Source organism: Antennarius striatus, chromosome 12 (assembly GCF_040054535.1).
Source record: "Antennarius striatus isolate MH-2024 chromosome 12, ASM4005453v1, whole genome shotgun sequence".
NCBI lineage: Eukaryota > Metazoa > Chordata > Actinopteri > Lophiiformes > Antennariidae > Antennarius > Antennarius striatus.
In genome coordinates, this window is record NC_090787.1 from 1,336,221 (window position 1) to 1,358,407 (window position 22,187).

The 22,187-nt window shown below is 42.1% G+C and overlaps 1 protein-coding gene across 1 annotated transcript; it reads right to left on the reverse strand.

Moving 5' to 3' along the window:
* Window positions 1-3,469: 3,469 nt before the first annotated feature.
* On the reverse strand, window positions 3,470-16,564 carry igfbp5b (insulin-like growth factor binding protein 5b). The gene is made up of 4 exons (XM_068328966.1): window positions 15,667-16,564; window positions 7,610-7,818; window positions 7,316-7,435; window positions 3,470-6,724 (listed from the first exon to the last, which is right to left on the reverse strand). Exons 1-4 carry the CDS (start codon window positions 15,998-16,000, stop codon window positions 6,584-6,586), a joined length of 804 nt encoding a protein of 267 aa, XP_068185067.1. The 5' UTR covers window positions 16,001-16,564; the 3' UTR covers window positions 3,470-6,583.
* Window positions 16,565-22,187: the final 5,623 nt, after the last annotated feature.

Genomic DNA, 22,187 nt, shown 5'->3' on the forward strand with positions numbered 1-22,187 from the left:
GTTACGCAAAGAAAGAATTGCGTCACGTGTCACTTAACTGCATGTATGACATGTATAATATTAAAGTAGACTGTTTATTCTCATGATAAATTTCACTTGAGATTATTTTGATGGAGTTTGCGCTGGTCAACTGAGATTTCTAATTCCAGACATCAGTTAGGACATGCCTTGTTATGTGACATACATTTTATTCATTGGATGATCTTGCAAAAAACTTGTAACAGTTGCCCAAACAAAAGTCACCATTGATTAGCGATCAAACCATCTCATGCCTGGGGTGTTAAGTAACAGATCTTTGAAGCTCCAGCCAAACGTGTATCATTTGAGACCACACCACTGACTGGCTCAGGTCTTGAAACCTTATACATGTGCCAGTCTGCCAGTTAGTCGAGCACCGGTCCCAGAAATAATCTCAAATGCAGCTTTAAAGCTTTGTTCTTACATTTTTGTGAGACACTTTTTTCCCCCCCTTATTTCTTTTTATTTCGCCTTATTAATGCTGAGATTTTGGCAGGCGGTGTGCTTTAAAAAAAATGACATCTTGGCTTGGTGTCACCCAGGGTTTGCAGGCATCCCCAGGTTTTTCAGCACATTTACTGGTAGTTTGAAACTGTGCTTTTCTGAAAACAAATCAAAACAAGTGTCTTTTGTTTTGAGTTTGATACATGGGACACAATGGGCTGAGGACGGTACTTTGGCAGTGGGAATAATGGTAGGGGGGAGTATGTGTGTCCTTGCATGATTGTGTGTGTATGTGCAAAAGCACATGTGTGTGTACTGGCCCAAAGAGCCGAAGATCTGTCCTACTTTCAGGCTACTATTTCTTTTGTTAGTATTCAACAACTTCCCTTGGTATGTTGATGGTGGGCGTGTGTCTACGGAAGCTGTACTTGTTGAATGTTCACAAAATAATTGTTGTTTTATCTTCGCTGGAATGAAAAGTTGCTCCAGTGTTAGCAGGAAGTACAGCAGCGGAGATATTTCCCTTTGAATGTAGACAAAGGGGCAGAAGTATTGTGTCATAGCTTTGTACGATAAATGTGAAGAAATATAATAATGGTAAAGAGTGTCTTCAGCTGTCTCTGGTCAGAGAGCAACAGTGGTGGGACTCCCCTCCAATGTGATTATGCACCACAACTATGCATAACAGTTATTATGCACCACACAAAATATTAGTGTTCTCTTCTGAAGAGAACAATACTTTTTTACTATATCATTTGTGAAATGCAGGAATAATATAAAGGGATTTCCAGACCTGAAGACTCTCAGGGGAACTCTTCAAGAACTAGAGGCCTTCAACGATTTCAAAAAGAAATATGTTTGGCTAAAAGTTGGGATGCTAATTTTATTTCTGCCCACATCACTCTGATGTTTTGTTTCTGTAATGTTAATAGATAGAAATATATTGCTTCACACAGGATATTAAAAATGGTGGATGATGGAGCGTCATTGGCTCATAGGTTCAAATGATCAATGCACACTATGACTATTGACTATAAATTACAAACAAATACATTTCCTCTAAACTGAGTTCATAGAAACACACGGACTGTCAGTTCTTGGAAGCAATTTAGTATGTTTGATAGAACTCTGACAGAACTAAAAGCCTGTCATAGAACCATGAAAATAATCTTACAAGACTAAAATGAACACTGTCAGAACGGAACTATGTTACTGTGCCTAAATGCTATTTTAATGGTTTGTCGTTTGTCATATCTTAATCTCAAAGTTGGTTTACTTAACTTGCAGTTTTGGTTCTCACACTCACATCCGATCCACACCAAAGAACCCTCCATTTGGGTTTCCGGCTTTAAGTCCACCTCTGATGAAAGGGCTTGGATGAAAACTAGCAGACACTTGTCTGCTGTCGTCTACCACCAGCAGCGGAGGATTTCACCACTAAGTCATGTGATTTATTCTCACCTGCTGTGCATTCTTTCAAACCTCCTTTCATAGCCATCCCAGTAATGAATAGAACCACCATTACCTATTCAGGAGATTACATTATACAAGAACACAAACAGTGATTTCCAAAGATCTCAAGTATGCAGTGTAAACATCTGCACACCATTTGTACTCTTATGTATTTAATGCCCCATCATCATTTCTAAAAGTCATGTTTAATGACATGTACCACAGACAAATCAATATGCAAGCAAGTGAAAGCATCTCCAGTGCTATTGCATGTCATTTCACAACACCCACCACTTTTTGGATCGCATTGTTGTGTACAACAGAATACAAGAAGACAGAGCAAACTTCAAGTAAATCATTGAAGTCTCATTGGGTGGGTGTTCAAGACATCAGTTTGACTGAGTTTGGGACGGGAAGAAGTGCGTGAGTTGATGTTAGATGTAGTCGTCCAATGTTGTTGGCCTAATTATGTAATAAAAGGGACATAAACGCTTTGAAGTCTAAAATGCAGTTGTCAGTTTCTTTGAAGGCAAATAGTAATTGTCATGTTCACTGCCTCACAAATCAAATCTTCTGCACATGTTTCCTCCTCCCCGAAGTCATAGTGCTTCATGTGCATGCACACACACACACACACACACACACACACACACACACACACACGCACACACACACACACACACACACACACACACACACACACACACACACACACACACACACACACACACTGCACAACATTCACTGCTGCCTTGATCTGCTCACTGTAGGGGAACTGCTGGGCCTTCCATGTTTTCATGCCTGGCTTCAGTCTCCCACATCTGGAGCTGGTCGTCTTGAGGTCCCCAGGGAGAGATTTTGGTGGCCTTGAAAAAATACAGTCCCTTTCCTGTCACCTCCTGTATTTCATGAGGAAATAAAAATGACTATGTCCCCTTAATGGAGATGCAGATATCCTAAAACCCATGTCTTTCCGTGTTGTAGATATTAGAAACAAGCAAAATGAGCACTAACATTAGTTCATGAATTATTTATTTATTTTTCTGAAAAAGGAGAGGCATCCTTGATTATAGCAAAAATGTTGGTATGGATATTGACATTTCCTGTCATTTAAAACAGTTTTACTGGATAGATTACTTTTCTACCGCTGATATCCAGGTAGACAGGTTTCAAGGGAGTTCATTCTGTCTCAAGGCTAAAAATAGCCACTGTATGAATCATGAGCTGGTCCCACTTGATGTTATCCCCCCCTTAAAGTTCAAACTCATGCCAAATGACTTCCTTGTTCTTGTGCAATCTTTCTGACTATGGTGTTGAGAACCAGGTGACTTGCCCTCGGGCGAGGCTTTATAAAGTCACATCCTGCATGCAGCACGAGATCCTTGTGGGCTAGCCTGGGAGTCTCAGACTTACGTCTAAGAGGTTTATCTGCTCGTCCCTTGGAGATTAGTCAGTGCTTACAATCAGAGTGATTCCCCTTGAAACTCTGCTCCATGCAAATTTACTGGATACCCTTGACAATGCAAGACTAGGAATAAAAACCTCATCCAAGTGCTTAGATGAATACATAACTTTATTTAAATAAATGCTTTGTCATAACAAAAAAAAAAGACAAAGGTTAAAAGAGTACATAAATTACAAGTTGAATAAATATTACACAGTGATATTCACTTTAATAATTTGAGATTTTTTGTCTTTTTTTTTTATATTTGTCTTATGTTGTTCCAAATACTGACCATTTTATTTCCCACTATCCTCCTGCCACCGATGGGTTTGAATTCACAAGCCAGTGAACACCAAATTATGAAAACCAATTATGTCATCTCATTATATCCAGAACATTTTATGTACTCTGAAAAAAAGCTGTACTTTAGTTAACTGTACTACTGAAGTGTGAAATGTGAGTTTTAAACCAAGTAGGAGATGTGAAACCTGAGGAAATCAAGACTCGAAAACAGGTGCCTGGCACATTAAGTCATCGTTGAGATGTTTATTAAAGCCTGGCATCCTGATACTTTCTGTAAAATTTAAGTATTTACAGTACTTGATCTGTCCCATCAGTAACACGTTCTGGATTTTAGATATTTTATTGTTTTGTTTTGTTTTTGACCAAAAAGTATAAAAAAAACTCCTGATATTCCTGTTCCAATATTGCATTCCTCAGTTTTCCATGACTCCTGTATTACTAACTGTATCTAACGTCATGCAATTGGTGACCCCATATTGGGGAAGTGGCTAGGCCCTGATTATAACCACTGCCCATGGTGCTCACTCCTCTTCCCCTCCTCCTCCGTCTCTTTCCACCCCTTCTATCTCGCCTCTCATCTCCACGCAACCAACCATGAGAACATCTCTAGCTGTGTGTCAATCTATTTTCCCTAAAAGATGTTTCTGTTTTGGAGGTCCCAGGCATGGGCTGCACAGCCCCTGTCGACATATATTACCTGAAAGCACCACCTTTACAAGGTAAGCACAAGACTACACAACATTTAGCTTTTGTGGCTGTTATTTTTGTTCCACTAACTTCATGATACCACATCTTAGGATGTCATTGCGTGTCAATATCAATAGTGACTAACTGAAATAAGTGCAAGCTGCTTTTTTCGAAAGTGGTAGTAGGGACTTGGGCAAGGAACCTTGATAATATGTTCACTACGGAAGACCGCTGAGGATGCATGTGTTGAAGTGATGACTGATCAACCTTCAGACATCCTTTGGCTTCCCATCTCTGGCAATCATTGGCATTCACATGAGAAGCAAGAATCTTAGCTTATTTGTTGTCAAGGGAAGAGAGGAGGGACCTCGCAGTTACACGGCAAGTCCTCCCACATCCTTCTTGTCCAGAATTGTCCCAAAGATTTCATCATTTCTAATGCCATTTGCAGGAATTTCATTGTTCTTTTCACAACACTTTAACCCGGATCTTTTGACCGTAATATCAATTAGCCGCCCTACCTGGGGAGCTGTCTGCAAAAAGGAAATAGCCCCATTTGATATCCATGTCACTTTCACGTCTCTATTTAAAACATATTTGTGAGAAGGCACTGTGACTTGCACACCAAGAGAGAACTTTACGACCCTGTGATAACCTGCAAACTTTTAGTTTTAATCATGCTCCCCTTTAAATGTTGGTAGAAAAGCTTTGCATGGGAGCAACTAAGCAGAAGGGTTCCAGAGGGTTAGCTTCTTTGACTGGCCTGTCACCAAATGACTCTGGCTCTTTCTCCTGACAGGCTACAAGGTCCTATTCATATTCTTTACAGCCTAAAATCTTTTTTTATTCCCAAGCACAATTATATTGTTGTCATACTATATTTCTACAGGAAAAACAACATTCAATAACTATATTTAAAAGTAATGTAATACACCATGGTTACACTGTAGTAGCAGTACTGAGGGAAACCACTTGATAAAGGAACATGGCTCAAAAGTGGCCGGTCTTTACTTCACTGAAGGCAAAGAAAATAGCACAAACAAAACCATACAAAACTACACTTCACACAACTGAATCAGAGAAGCAACTGGCCTGACAGGCAAGTTTGATTGCACAATCGACAAGTCAAACTCGCGTCCCATAGCTTACGGTTGAAAATACTTTGTATTTTGCCAGGTTGAGTCAGTGCTCTCTAAGCTCTGTGTTGCCCTGCATGGCAGTGTCTGTTTAAATAGGCACAGTTGGCATATCAGGCTAGCTTCATTGTCGAAGAGCCACTTACGTAGGTTCATCTGTGATGGTCTGCTTACTTGTTTGTTTCTAGATGCTACATGTCTTAAGACGGACATCGGTTATAGAGAAGGCCAGCCCCAAGACCACTTGAAGCGCTAGCAATACTTGTGACAGAAAATCAAACAAAAGAGAAAGAAAAAAAAAAGGACATTCTTTTTTTGTAAAAGGCTCACTCCGTCATACAACAAAGTAAATGTCACACACACTTGCACTGTACAAACACACACACACACACACGCACGCACACACATGCACACATTTATGCATGCTTTTTTATGAAGTTACACATATCTAAGCAGGTTCCCCTATTCATAAGTGCTCTGACAGAACCACATACCCAGATAGAGTCAACTGTTACAGCATGTCCCTATCAATTGTTGCTGTTTTTCTTTTGGAAAACAGACAAAAAATTACTCCGCCAATCATTAGTTCCACAGTGGCATTGAGATCCATAATCTAAAAATGACCTGTTTTCAATCAATGTGCCTGATACTTTTTTCTCTTCACAAGTTTTTCATGTTCATTTTTACATTATGCAAAGTTTTGTGATGAAACCCCAAGTTTCTATAAAAATATATCCATTGAGTGCATATATTTTCATGGATTTGCAGCCAGTGAACTGGCCTCGTATAAGGGTCCCATGTGCAACAGTCAAGGGATCTAGTAAATCTTATGGGACTTTTCTCCACATTCGGATGCGAGTGCTTGGTCAACAACAGAGAAGAAAAGAGAAAAAAAATATTTGTCTTTTTTTTTTTTCAACCTGTTCATTCATTGGGATTGTTTTAGTCTTTAAAAAAAAAAAAAACTCTAGAAGTGGGCGGAGGGCAGAGCATACAAGTGTGATTCAGAGAGGAGGCATAGGCCATAGGTCGCGTGGTTGGTTAAAGGTGGGGTAGGTCGGGAAGGATGGGGGGGAGGTCAAGGGTGGTCTGCCCTTTTTCACTCGTTGTTGTTGTTGTTACTGCTTTCGAGGTCTTTACACTGAATGTCCCCTCCACTGTAGTCTGTGCCAGGAAGCTGAACGCCGTACTTGTCCACGCACCAGCAGATACCTCGTTTGCGTCCTCGAGATGGTTTGCACTGTGAGATGATACAAGACATTGTGTTTACATGTTTCCATGACAACAGAGTGTTCCAGGCATGAAAATATAAACTTTTGGAAATGGTCTCTACGGTGTAGTCATTTGAAAATGCGAGCATACTGTCATCGTGCAATCTGGCAGAATATAATGGAAACTATGGTGACACAGTACAACTTTGTGCATATCCATTGTGATTGGCTAAAGAATTTTGGCTTTTTTTTTTCCTGTGTGTTTAAGGATCATGTCACGTGAACATAACATATCTTATGAGTGCAAATACGAAAATTTTGCCCGTTTTCAGCAAATAAGTTTAAATTTAAACAGAACCGTTAAGCCCGTTTAAACAGAATCCTGTTGCTAACATTGGATGGGATGCAGAGCAGAAGCTTTAACGTATGAAATCTATCTATTTAATATTCAAATAGACCTCATTATATTTAGTATCTGTGTAATCTTGGGTTGAAAATCTGATTGTGATATTATGTGACAACATAATAACATTTGCATAATCAAATGAGTAATTTTGGGTACTCCACACCATGGTTTTCAAATATATTACCATTCATAGAGTTTTCGGAAGCTAACTCACCTGCTTGCGCTTGAAAAATCCTTTTCTGTCACAGTTGGGAAGGTACAGAGACAGAGCCATTACACGGGAAGTATCCTTCATTCCCTGAATGATCCCATCCAGTTTTCTCCTGCATGGACCCTTTGAAGAGATTCATTGCAGGTTTATAGTTGAGTAACACCTTCAATAGAGGTCTTATTCTGTACAGGATGTGTTTAGTACTACTACTATCTTCTAAACACTGGCAGAAGGAGTCAAAAACTACACATACTGATTTTTGTTTTTAATTATATCAAAGTGAAGGTGAATACTTACAAATTCTGGCTCATGCTTGTCAATGGGCAAAGGGGAATAGTCCATGGGGGAGCCCATGAAGCGCTGCTTGCCAAGCTTCCTCTTCTGCTCCTTGCGCAGTGCATGCACTTTTTTACTGTTCACAATGTCTTTGGGAAGGAGTGGCACTTTAGCTGGCTGCATCTCCTCTGTAATCTCTGTGGTTAGGGCATCCTCATGGGACTCATGATCTGCATCACAGAAAATATATACACGGTCACGTTTTTAAACAAATTCAGTTTATAAATGTGTGTCAGATTATTTATTGTACTGCATGCTCAATGGTATACAGATATCTTATTTTAAATCTTTGACTATTTGAAAGTAAAGCCTACATCTTGTGTTTATATTGATGATAATGTACTGGTATACCAATAGTGTTGTTATTTTTGTTTGTTTTTTATCCACCAGCAATAATTGACTTGGCAGAGCTGAAGGAAGAGAAACCACAGACTGACTGAGCAACAGCACATCAGAGCAATTTGCAATTTGAGGGGTTTTTTTTGAATGAGAGTACAAAATTAAGAAATGTAGAATAAAGTATATGAGTGGATAATTCATGACCTCATCATTGTCATCATACTGTAGTAGTTTTTATATATTCATTTTTTTCTGCATATATAATGAATGTTCTGCAGTGTGTTGGTCCTTCATTCATAAGTTAAAGTCCAGGTGTGTTTCCTGAGGTTTGTTGCTTCTATGTGTTTGTCGAGAAGGAAGGGAGACTGGAGCTCTGAAGAATTCCTGCTCTGTCACTGAAACTCCATCTAAAGCCATTTAGACAGTTAGAGGTATTCTAGGTAGAGCTACAATGAAGGAATCCTGTCTTTAAAAATTCATTGCCAGATGGTCTTCCGTTGCAACACACATTTGTGTGCAGAGAGACGTCTACAAGTTGGGAGAACAGCATCACATGTTGCATGGCTGCCTGGAAAAAATTCTGCACATGTTATCTGGGCAGCTAAACTTCAACAGGGACTACGGGTTCAGAATATTAGAGCTTTATGGCGATGTGTCCTGCAATTAAAACTGAGTCACGTGTCATACTATGGAAAATCCAGTCGCTCTGAAGACTCATAAATATGCTGATACAGGTCTGTCGCATTTTATGCATTTCTTCCACTCCAGCTCCTCAAGAGGACACTGTTGTCTTGGGGATCTGAATTCCATCTTATAAGATGTTAACAGCTCTTTCATCCATTAACCTCCTCCCCCCATTGCTTACCTTCCAACCCCCACACCCTCTATGTTTGGGGCTCAGACTCTTAGCCTGGACCCCCAGCCAGAGATTCTTTGGGCTTAGCTGTGCCATAAGTAGAGAGTTATTGTAGGGACTTGTGCCAGGCTCTAACTGGCTGAAGCCACGGTGCCAGTGACTGACCCTGGCTATATTTATCTGACAAGGAAACCCGCCGTGGCGCAGAGGGCCAGAGGCAATGAACTGGAGAGGAATGTTGACTGTCGGATATGGGCCAGTTCCTGCTCAAAGGCAAATCAACATCCATTCTCATATTGGGGGCATGAGAGAATACATTGGAAAATGTGATTTAACAAGTTGCCATAACTCCACGGACTGGCCTGAGAGTACAGCCACCACAGCAAAACGCACTGAGATGTAACGAGGACATGAGCTTTGAGAAACTGATGTTCAAAGAGCCTGACACAGCATGAGTGTCTGGAGTTTCTGGGGGGGGGGGGGGGGGGCAGGCGGGAGGGTTGGGTAGGGTGATTACCAGAATTGGGTCTTTGGCTTCTGCGCTGCTCTGCAGTCTCTTTGAAATTAATCTAACAACTTATGACTTGGCAGGCCACGGTTAGCTCCTAGATACATCCTTATGTGTCAGCGCTCAGACTAAGAGGATATCAAGTGCTCACAATAAATATAACAAGAATTCCTATGTGAACCATTCATGTAAAACGTGTGGAAAAACAATCATTTCTCAGGATACTTGACTGAAATGCCACATATTTTGCAGATAAAGGTCGTTTTGAACATGCATTCGTTTTGAGTGTGATCTCATTTAGATGGACAGAGGGCTCAGACATGGCACATTCATTATTTTCAGCACGTTAAGAAATATTGGAAACATTATAAAAAACACTAATTAAAAAAACTAAAAACTTTGATATCTTTTGTAATTTGTGTAGCGTTTGTAGAGACAATGGTGTTTGGTGTCTGTTCTCCTCCACTTCTGAAGTGGGCTCTTCGGTGCAGCCACAAAAACTCAGTTTTTCCATGCTCATGGTACCCGGCTTGTAAAGGAGGCTTAGAGGGTCTGTGTTTAACTCCTGAACCTCCGCCAAGATGCTGGACGCCGGCCAAGTGAGTCAAGTCATGTGCAGCTCTTCCATTCAGCCGAGCCCAAAGCTGTGCCGCTATCTGTCTCCCTCTCCACTTGAGCCTAAGATTTCATTAGGATGAGAGGGGAGGAGAAGCCAGAGGAGGTGCACCTGATACTTCTCTGTTTAAAAATTAACATCTGCACACAATTATGCTTCATGAATATCCCAAGTTTCTTGGGGGCAAAAGTCCAAACATGAAAGATAAACTAGCTGTCGTTAGGATTTTGTCTCTGCTAGAGAAACACCATTTGATAGGAAAATAATCGAAACAATGGAATCTCTCACCTTTCAATGGCTGTCCCTGCAATAAAACTCATTTGCTGCTTAATAGATGGGCTGCATCTGAAATTACATCTTTAAAGGATGTAAAGGAGTAGAAAATAAAGACGCCGTTGGATTTCAACTGGCAGTAGGACAAGATAATGTAGGGATGAATGAGCCCGTGGGCCAGTGTCAAGTTAGTAAACTGCCTCCGCTATTTAATATTTGAAAGGAAGGCCGCGGCCTGACAACCTGACAGTTTCTAGAGCACAAAGAGAGGTGTGAAGAAACAGAAAACTCTTGCAACTCACTCAGAATGTGTTTGCAGCAGCAGAAAGGTTGTGTCCTGAAGAACAAATGACTATCGGTCACAAAGGCTTTTCAAAATTCAGCCAAAATAACTGCAGGCCTTTGCATGACTTGATAGCAATGCCACAGATGTGTTAGAGGACTGATTTTAAAATGCTAACCCAGGTGGTCAGGAAGATTAAAAAGGATATTCTGTGCATGATTTCATGAAAGTGTCCAGGACCTATATGCTGATGGTTTTGTCTGGGTGCTGCTACAGAATGGCTCTTCTACCCTGTACATGGTTTCAATCAGTTGGATGCAGGAAATAACTATTCCCACGGTAATGTGCACGCAAAATGTTCATTGCAATCAAAAAGTTTCCTGCTTTTCTGAATGCTTGCTTTGAATAGCAACGAGAACAATTCAAGGATCATAAATCACAAAAACAGGACTTATGAGAGGATGTAACATATTTCCAAGGCGGAAATGCTGCTGTAAGTGAGCAAACTTCCCGCTGTGTCGGCAGCTTTCGCAGTGCAAATAAATATGTCAAATGGTGGTAAGAACTTCTTTTTATCAGAATAAGGAGCATGGCTCGACTGTACATTCCTAATTTGATCTGAGGTCTCATCCTACATCTGGGTTCGGGTTTCCAACAGGCGACATAGACAGACACAACCTCCTTTTGGGTCACCATCACCACAACACAATTGCTGGGTGTAACAATGTCCTAACTCCCTGGGGGCAGAGGCAGCCATTTTGGTGGGAGTCAAGCTTTTGCTGCATGTGCTGCACAAAAGCTGATCACCAAGCTGCATCAAAGAGAAATATGACAGCGGGTGAAGGACGAACTTCAACATTAAATAGAGGTCGGAACGTTTTCTTTGTGGTGTTGGCAGCATCACGGGGTGAATCCTTCCAACCCCAAGAACGAGCAAACCACCTACGTAACTAAAGTGAAACGCAAACAGCCTTTTAAATATTGATTTTTAAAAAAAATACTTCTAAAACTAAGAGTCGCCAATGCCCGTTAGGAAGCATATAAGCAGGGGAGATGCTCCACACCAAAAGAGGGGCTACCTCCCTATACATGGAAAAATGTAGAATCTTATTTTAGGCATGTGCACAAAAGAGGAAGTTCCCCCTGGATCACAGTTTAGAACCCTTCTTTTCCTTATGTCTGGTATACAAATAGTTATTTAGGAACATTTATAGCTGCTACTAGAATGATGATATTTTAAGGAGCATGAGTCAATGCAGGGAAGTGAAAAGTTTGCCTTTTAAACAGCAGACTTTTAAAACTGGAACAAAAACCCCAACGGATGTATGTCATTTTGTTTTTTTTATGTAGAGCAGAGGTTATGGTTGCTATACCAACCACCGACCGGCTTAGGTCACGTTAACGTTCCTGCTGGAGGTGCAAATCCAAAGGTAAAAAAGGCCATTCCTCAAAGAGGTTCCCAGAGATTGATTCTTTTCTGGGGGTCCCCAGACGGTTCGGTCTGAAAACAGCTCGTGTGAGCAGAACCCACTTTTCAGATAAGTCGGCGTAGTCTTTTAATTCTAATGAGAATGTGTCTGTATGGACACAAGCAGATGATTTTGATCCTTTCCTCATCGTGCTAGGGTCTGACTGTGTGCTGTGAGTGATGTTGCATTACACAAGTCAGATTTAAGTATGACTGACATCAATTTAAGGCACAGCATGTGGTCATCCCTGCATTTTTCTGATTGCACGCTCCCAGCCTCGAAAGACTACAGTGGATGATTTGTTTCACAGCTGTCGCCACCAGCAGACTAGGTGTCAGTGACCAATAAGCTGTACAAATAAAGTTTTATTGGGAGAAATCACGCATGTGTGCCAAAGACGTTACGTGCTTGCCAGAGATGTTTCTAGTGCTGCTAATGAGAAAAAGACGAAGGACAGAACATGTCCACATCAGTGGTATCGATGTCCTATTCATAAATGGGTCATAAACTGCATTGCGGTTTCCGTGAATCACACCCTTTTTCTTGAAGATCACATGACACCCCGACAAAATGACCTTGAAAGTATTCCTCCCCAGCACCTGCACTGGATCAGCTTCAGCATACTAAGCTTTCACTGCAGTGTCTCAGATGTTCAAAGTGAGATGAGGCAAACCCCAAAGTTGGACTTTCCTTTCACACGAGACCGTCATGAAGCTGTCAGACATCTGGGACCACACTTATCCACCACAATAAATCCATAGTCGTACGTCTTTATGAGCACACATCGCCACTGCAGGTGGAGAGTGGTGGCTGGTGTCTTTAGTCTAAGTGTACGGTCAAAGGGAATCAGCACTTGATTTAAATTCTCTGCAAGTAGCCTCCAACCAGCTGAGTCAGTGAGGTTACAAAACTCTCAAAGTATGTGATGGCAATTAAATCTGTATGGCTTCAAGAAAGAAGAAAGAAGCAGTTGGATCATACAGTACATATGTGAGATCTTTAAAACATCAAAGATCTGCAGTCACCAATGATTGGACATGTTGATGAAACGATGTGGAAAAAAAACTAACGTGGAATATTACTCCACACATAAAAAGAGCGCTGATGATTGTAAAAAAATATAAAAGCTGTAGATTAAACTAAAGGCTTCCTGTTTCTATGCTAATAAGGGACATAGTACTTCTGTCCGTGTGTGTGTGTGTGTGTGTGTGTGTGTGTGTGTGTGTGTGTGTGTGTGTGTGTGTGTGTGTGTGTGTGTGTGTGTGGATTTGGAACCACTCCCTAATCATCTTTTGTTTCTTGGCAAAGAGCAATCTGTTTAAACATAAGGCCCTTTCAGAGGCTTGAAGGACGAGGCGCCTGCTGCTATGAAGTCATATCTGCTGGCAAGCTTTCCAGGGTCTGATTCACTCGCAGGGGGGGGGCGAACAAAGTCTGAGTGCCCCCAAAGCACATACCACCTCCTGTGCCTTACAATCCAAACAACTCCTGGGATCACAGCGCAGGAGCAAAATGTGAATTAATGTACCGCTGGGACGTGAACCCACAACCCAGATGCAGAGTGGATGGGGTTCCTTTTTCCTACACGAGTGGCAGAAAGGGGGGCGGGGGCGGGGAGGGGGCGATGGCTGTAAGACAGCAAAGATTCCTCTCCCCCATTGTTTGGCCACCACAGTCAATATTTAGCAGGCTGCAGCTCTCATGGCCTCCTGAGTGTTGGCGGACACTCGAGCTCCTCCTCCCTGTTTGTGTTCGCCCTGCTCAGCTGGTGCAGCACAGACAGCTGCAATCCCACACCACAGGAAACCAGAAGCTCACCTCACCAGCGCCCATCGGCAGAGATGTTTGACAGAAGGCCCTTCAGAAGAAACAGAGCCAGAGGCATTCTGCTGAATCACTGCCTTGTGACCGAGCGCTCATGCAATGAATGCAAAGATGCTCTGATTACCTCTGTGGGCCAACAGAGGTGTGTGTGTGTGTGTGTGTGTGTGTGTGTGTGTGTGTGTGTGTGTGTGTGTGTGTGTGTGTGTGTGTTAAAGTCAGAGTGAGACACAACTGCCTGAGGTGTCATCACTCACAACAGTCACACACAATTCACACCCAGACACCCACACAGCCCCGCCCAAGGACACATGCTTACACTCATGGACAGAAACACACACACTCACACACACACACACACACACACACACATGGACAAAACTGATAGCCTAGGGTCGAGTTGTTGTTTTTCTTTTCGTTTTTGTTTTTTTTTTATTTGAGGTGTATTTTTGGATCAACAGCGTTCATGGACCAACCACTCTGTCCCATAATGTATCCGCACTAAATGCTCACTGGTTGCAAACTGTCAGCAGCCAAACTGAACCCAACTCGCTTTATAGAATGGGGGGGTGTAACTAAAACCTTTGTGGTTGTCACCTACTTATCTCGCTGTTGACGGGCTGATAAAATTTTGAGTGACAGTGAAGCTCCCTGGTACAGAAATGTCTTAAATCGTTTGGGGCCAATTAGCTCGGCTCCTTCTCTCTCTCCCATGTGTGTGTGTGTGTGTGTGTGTGTGTGTGTGTGTGTGTGTGTGTGTGTGTGTGTGTGTGTGTGTGTGTGTGTGTGTGTGTGTGTGTGTGTGTGTGTGTGTGTGTGTGTCTTTTCTCCGCGTCTCTCTCACGCACACTCCGGGTTTAGCGGTAATCCGACTCTGAGCGCAGCGACGGGGGGAGCCTGCAGGCAGAAACCGAACTGGAACTGCGCTTTTTGAGCGACACGCGCGGAGGTGTGTGAGATGTCAAAACGGAGAGAATGTCATGCAAACCTGACGGTGAAGATGGAATAGTCTGGCAGACACTCGATGATGTATGGGAAATTAAAGTTTGCAATTTGCAGAATTAGCTCCGCTTTAGGCGTCGACACATTTTCCTTCATGCCTCTGGAGAGCGCGTTTCCTAAAACGCACCGCGCACTAGAAACGGGTTAAACATTCCGCGCTGCAGATAATATCCTCTGTCTGGATACTTGTCAGCGTGTCCCCCTTTGCTGCTCGACCACAGCCTGACAGCTGTAATGCCCCCGCACTAGGGGATCCAGTCAGCCGGGACACAACACAGCCCACGCGTAAAGCAGCGAGTGTCAAAGCGCATGCAGCAGATGGACCTGGCGCACAGCTCAGGTGTGTTCACGGCGCGTCACTGGCTACTGCAGGTTCATTTCAGCAGGAGACAGCAGAGTCGACCTGAGACGCGTTTCTGTCCCAAACTAAGACCCGACAGGAGAGGAGCTATAAGCTCCTGCAGTCAGTTCAATCAAGGCAGTGGATAAAAGTTAATCACATGGCACCTCAAACCATCTGTCTGAGAGCACTGGCACCGAGTACTCGTGCTTTACACAAGTGGGTGTTTTGGTGATGGCAGCAGAGAGCCACACTGGGTGGTACAAATCGGTCAAATCAATGTAATTTGATTTGTTTTACGTTTATTTATGATTAGAACAATGACTAGAATAAAGGATTTTAGTTTTGAATGATTCCCAGTCGACAACACAACCTGAGCCCTCGGTGAATCCCCACATGGGACAAGATCCCATCAAACCCTGATCCAAACGGAGCATGACGCCCCTGCTCTGATGCGTTTCTCCTGCAGCCACACACCTTCATATTCAGTGTCCGCCGGTGCGCATCTTACCTATCGGGGGGTGGGCAGGTTTGTATCCTTTCTCGTTGGTGCACACTCCCCTGCCGTGGAGAAGGGCATGCAGGGGTTTCTCCTCCCCGCTCCTCGGCAGGCATCGGAGCCCGTGGGTGCACGTCCCGGTGTAAACGCCGCACGCCTGTCCCTCGGACAGGGCGCAGGTTAGGCAGCACCCGCAGCCCGGTTCCTTGACCAGCTGGCATCCGACTGGGACCGGAGGGCACATGGAAAGCGCCTTCTGGTCACAAGGCTCGCACGGTACGTATGAGCCTAAGCACCCGGACAGCCCCAAGATAAATGTCACCAGGAGGCAAAAACTCAGAAACATTGTTGGTGCGCTCTTCTGTTATAGCAGAAACCTTAAATGCGAAGAGGAGGGGAAAACTGGTCTAATGAGTACAATGCCTCACTCAGATAATCCGATTTTTAAAGCTAAAGCCAACAGTCTTTATCCAGGAGTGTTGCTATCTATTTGGGGGAAAGAAAAAAAAAAAAAGAGCCCACATTCATTAGAGGCTCTGAGCTGTGCGCCACACGAAAACTGTTGGAAACATACGAAGAATTCCCCCCGAGATCTCGTCCTCTGCAGGAGAAGGCAATTCCTTGCAACTTCTCTCCCCGTCAGTTTGGACTCCAGTACTTTCTCCACCTCAACTTCTCTGAGCAGACTGATCAACTTGAGGGCTGCCTTGCCTTTTTAAAAACAGCCGAGCCCAAACCCCTCACCATGAATACGCTAAACAGCAGGCAAGGGAGGCGCACTTGTTCCACGGCTTGGCTTACGGCCAAACACTTTTTTTCCTTCAGCAGCAGGAGGATCTATTTGGGCTGAACTGATGCCGGGATGCAAGAGGCAACGGCGGAGAAACGCAACCCTTATCAAAACATTTCATCAGATTACTCCTCAAAACCTGCAGACTTTCACTGTCTCCAGATCTGTTCGCTCCAAATCCTCACCAGAAGAGCTCAGGGGCTGCGAACACGACATGAAGCACATCATGGTCAGCATCCCTTCAGATTCACATGGAAACATCTCAGCGTTTGATTCAGGTCTCAGAATAAATCATTTTCTACTTTATTAATATTGGAAAAATAAATGCCTCGTTAGTTGGGGTCTGTGTTCGCGCTGCGTTCATGGTTAAAACATTTTTAAAAAACTGATCAATTTGCATTCCTGTTCAATTCCGCACGATTTTAATAAAGGTTGGAACAGGATAATGGATCTGAAATGACTTTCATAGAAAGCAGAGATAATGGCGATTCAAAACGGACAAAGATCAAATACAGAATAATCATTTAGATTAAGTATAAAAATGGCTTGAATTGAATATTAATAATGAAGTAAAAACATCTAAAGTGACACAGAAGTGAAAAGTGAAAGAATGCTCACTCCAATCATAAAGTCACCTTTAATGTCTGCACCTGTTGCTTACATTGGGCTCCATTTATAACACAATTTGTAACACAAATGGAGCCAGAAGGGAAATCCACATACGCACACGCACGCACGCACACACACACACACACACACACACACACACACACACACACACACACACACACACACACACACACACACTGAGTTAGAGCGGGAGAGACAGAGAGGAGGAAACAGAAACAGGAGGGAAAGGATTTTGCGCTCTCTGACATTTGAGGCAACAGTCCGCCAACTTCACTGCAACTGGCTTCTAGTACTTTATAGCTTGTATGCAAACGAATGTCTGATTGCTTCCCTGTGTGTGCTGCTTGCAGCACATATGCACTCTAAATCAGCCCAGCTGGGCCTGTTATTTCCATCTCTGCAGCTCTCAGGACGGATTTTTCCTTAAGTAATCGTGTCAGGAAGCTATATAGGTTGTGTTTCCCATATCCACTCACCACTTGATAAACGGCCAGTCATTTCCCAAATGTGCCCGTTTTACCAGCATTTTCAGGCTGATGGGGATCCCCAGAAAGAGGAGGTTAATTTACTCAATTTGGTGCATGCAGATGACCACTAGACGGCACTGTTAGCAATGACAAGCTCTGTAGTGGAGCTTATTCACATGTTCTTATTAACTGCAGGAGAAATGTACACATTAACTGATGAAGATTATTGTCTCATCCCGCAGTAGAACCAGTGTCTATGCTGTGTTAATATGGAAACATGCATCTAAAAGTACAGCTGCTGAACAATGTGGTTTATAACATTAATGATTAGATAATTACATTATCTCACTTGTGTGAAATGGATCACACATTTCCAGTTAGATTTTTTTTCATAAATATGATTTGTTTTCAACACAGCGTGAGTGTGGCACATCCTTTAATTCAATTTAGATGATTTCCTAAAACTTATTTCTCACATTTTGCTTTTTTGGTTTCTCTCACATGCCTTATGTCTTATATTTCGTCTCCTACTTTAAATATCTAATGGTGATTGAGATTTTTTTTTTTAAATTGTGATGGAAAAGGCAAGATTCTGAAAAAAGACATGAACTGTGAAGCTGAAATGCCACATGAGCTGCAAAAGATTATGGTGAGTCAGTGTTCCCTCCGAAACCATCAGCAAGAGCAAACAAAGACATGAGTCTGAGCTCCTTTGGCCAAACCCAAGCAGTGATAATGAACAGGATTAGGAAGGTAAAGCAGTGTGGATTAATGATGCATCCACCAAATCTCAGTCGACGGATGAGGAGTGCAGCATGACACATTACGAGGAAAAAAATATGCTCCCAATGCAAGCAACGATTAAGGATATATAAAATGACATCACATGGGGGAGATGGTGTTCGTTTCTAAAGCATCTCTTTTGTTTTCTCAATGCGAATCCATCCATCTCCTTGTCCTTCTATCCCACCCTCTTGTTTGTCATGCACTGAGAGGAAAAATTAGTTAGCTGCACCAACAGTGCAAATTCTTGGTGATCAAATCATTTGCTTTAGAGTGGTCGTGAAAACAGAAATATTGATAGCTTAATACCAGAAGACGAATCCCTCGGTGCTATTTTCCTGATCAGCTGATGTCATTTTTGACCATGTAAATGAAATGTAACTGGAATTTGTGTCAGCAGCCACCTTGCTGGCCGACCATAGCACCTCCGCGTTGGGTTGGCAACCAAGACATCTAGCAAGCAACATAATGAACAGATGTGGAAGGAAACATATTTTCTGTGATTGAGATAAAATTAGGTTGAGGATGAACATAAATTCAGGTAATAATACAGTGAATATGTGTTTGATACACACACAAAAAAAACAATGTAATAAGAACAACATACAAAATAATTTAAGGTATTTTGCACTGGTGTATTTTATGCTGTCTCAAATTAAATGTACAAAATACTGTCCCTTGTGCTCCACATGGATGGAAAGCAAGGAAAACACATGAGAATGCAGCTTGTAGTATTCCTTGTCCCACTTTATCAAGTTGTCACTCCTACAAACACAAAAGACAATTCTGTGACACAGTTAACCCCTGGGCACACAAAACAGTCCTCTTTCCAAGGACACACAGAAAGGTGTTGTTGTGTATCTGAACTGGGACCAGACGACACAGACCCAGGTCCGTCTGTTTTAAAGCCGATAATGTTCCTGAAACTGTGAGAAAGATGAGCAGCGGAGTGAATATGAGGAGATACTGTCTTGTAAAGAGTTGGGATTCACAGAAATCATGGATAAGGTTGATTTAGTCTCTGACACAAGGAGTTACTGAAACTAAAATGATTTAATTTGTTTGGGTTTCACTGGAGCTTTGTCTCTTATTATGGTCTCAATTCACTTTCTGAGTCTATTATTCACTGTTAAGAATAAAAATATTGACTTTTCAGGTGCACGACAATGGTTGAATATGAACGAACCATATTGAATAACACTGTGAAATATGAGCTATTGACAAGTTCAATACAAAACCATTGAAATCAGTATCAGCCTTGAACTGGGGGAGAAAAGTTGTTCGTCTGAAACAGCTTTAGGAAAGTGTGCACAAGACTCTCAATTCACTGAACAGTGAAAAATTTTCAACCTGTGTCTTCTAGGACTGCATTGCACTTTAGTTGACTGTGTTGCCATAGAGTTATTGTCAACAGCATGGTGAACTCTGCGGTGAAGAGCGTTCTGCGGGTTTCCATTAACGTGGAATTGCTGTGATGTGACCACGACGAGGCCTTCATGGTCCCGTAACACGAGACGGTGTAAATGCTTATCTCAGGACTGTGATGGAAACTCTGCAGATGGAGATAAGCTGGCTGTTAAGTGTAAAACCTTCCACGAGTGGAAGGCCCAGTCTTTTTATAGTCTATTCATGTATGGCTGACCTAAAGCAGATCCAAAACAAAATCCATTTATACACGTATGTGATGGAGGTGAGCGGTGCGTGAGCACCATGGGATGGTTTTGCTTTGCGGTGTAGACCCTGGCCACCCCTTAGGGGGTCTTCAAGAGGTGATGGGTTTTTTATGTAAAAACTATTTAGAAGGTTGAGAACACAGTTCTGGAGGACTTTTACTGCCACACATTTTTCTTGTAAGCCTCAAAGAGTGGTTGTTGGTTCAGTAAAATGGTACTTTGCCCAACGGAGACAACTAAGCACCAGCCGATCAGTCGTCTCTTGTCATTGTTTAAATTGTCAACATTTAAATCTCTTAGTATAATATATTCACCGTGCCAACCAAAGTTGAGTAGCTATGGACCCCCTGCCTAATTTTAGACTGAAGTCTTTTATGATCTTGGAATGAGACTGAACAAATTATGATCTACTGTACCTTTAAAATATCTTTCCGTCTTTCCAAAACTCTTTCCTCATGCTGTGAAGTGACAGACTGCCTTATGTAACTGACTCTCCAGATTCTTAATGTGTGTATGTGAACACAGTGGAAGACAAGGTCAAAAGTGATTAATCAGATTTACAAATATTTGAATTTCTTCACGTTAAGTACCACTCCAGGATCCTTTAAACCCTTCCAAACATTGGCTTCAATTTGTCAGTTTAGGAATTTAGCTTAAGGTTTTCGATCAACATTAGAATTCCACCAATATAAATTGAACTAAATTCCTCCATTGGTAACATTCCAAGAAAACTTGAAAGTGCATCCACATGCACATTTAATTAACACAAGCTCCCCTGTTAATCATTAGTATTTGACATATTTTAAGGGGATCAGAGCTTAAAACTAGTCAGATGTTACTTCTAGCTCAGTTTACACAACAGCGTGAATGTCAGTGAAAATGGCAAGAAGTCAGCCTTTTGAGTCGAGTTCAGGAGCAACGCACCAAATGTGTCACAGAATTGTGATTGACTTTTTCCAGGAAAGCAACGTTGGATATTTAGTTTGCACCATATCCAAAATTGGCAAGTGTGCAACGTTTTGGTCTCTACATCTCCTGACCAATAATTCAATCAGCCATAATGGTAACTCTGAGCCAACTCTAAAGAAGGGACGTGCTTTGATCGCGTGGTGCATGCTGCAGCCTCCCAGTGAAGTTTAGCAGTGGCTCAAATTTTTAAAAAAAGTCAGTTTAGCTGCAAATTTGAAATTACAACCCAGTCATTGTTGCGAGGGTATTTAGCAAACTGCAGACATAAAACTTTGCTTCTGGATGTGTGTTTTCCAGTTTTTGATTAGAGAGTGGGTTTAAGTTTTGATTTGGTCAAGGCTCTGGTTGTGACTGCAATGCAGCAGAGAATCCCAAATGGGGCCGAGTGGACACTGAGGCTTTTGCAGAGTATGTAATTACATAGTAAATTATTCAGTGGGTCCAAATCAAAATATAAAGGCATTCATTTTCAAAACCAGCTTACAAGGAAGCCTTTGGCAGCCCATAGCCATGCCATGTGCTGAAAAGAGACCTTCAACATATGTTGGAACCACGTACCTGGAAGTGGTTTATTGTTTTTTATAAAGAAGGATGAAACTTTTCATGTCTTTTTTTTCACGTGGCCTCATGAAAATAGTGTCTATAAAAATGAAGGAAACACGTCATATCTGCAGGAGTGAGCCTTCTCCTGGCTTGGGAAGTGAAAATTATGGCGCAAAATAGCACGCCGTAAAAGTGACAGCTGAGGACCTGAAATGATAAAAAACGAGAGAAAGGAAGAGGGAGAGGTCGGAATTGTTTGTGGCTTTCGTTCTGTGTAAGCAGATCCAATCTCTGTGTTTGTATAGGCAGAAAGTATCAGTGGATCCTGTGTCTTAAGGACTTAATTCAAAGCATAATTTACTTTTACACTGAGGTCAACATTCCTCCGCATGTGGAACATCATTGTCTTCATCACGCAATCATTAAAACCCGATGAAGTTGCTTGGTTTCAAGGCACACTGCAGTAATGTGACACGTGTAAGGGTTTTATTCTTAGCCAGCAAAATGAACTTCAATAATATCACATTTGTAAGCTTATGATTAGTGAGCTCTTGTGCTGTCGATGTAAAGAAGAGAATATTACTAATGCTGTTTTAACATATACAAATATCTAACTGACAATGCATAGATTAATGTCCTAATCTTCAGATTTATGGGTTTTATGGAAGATGAATTATC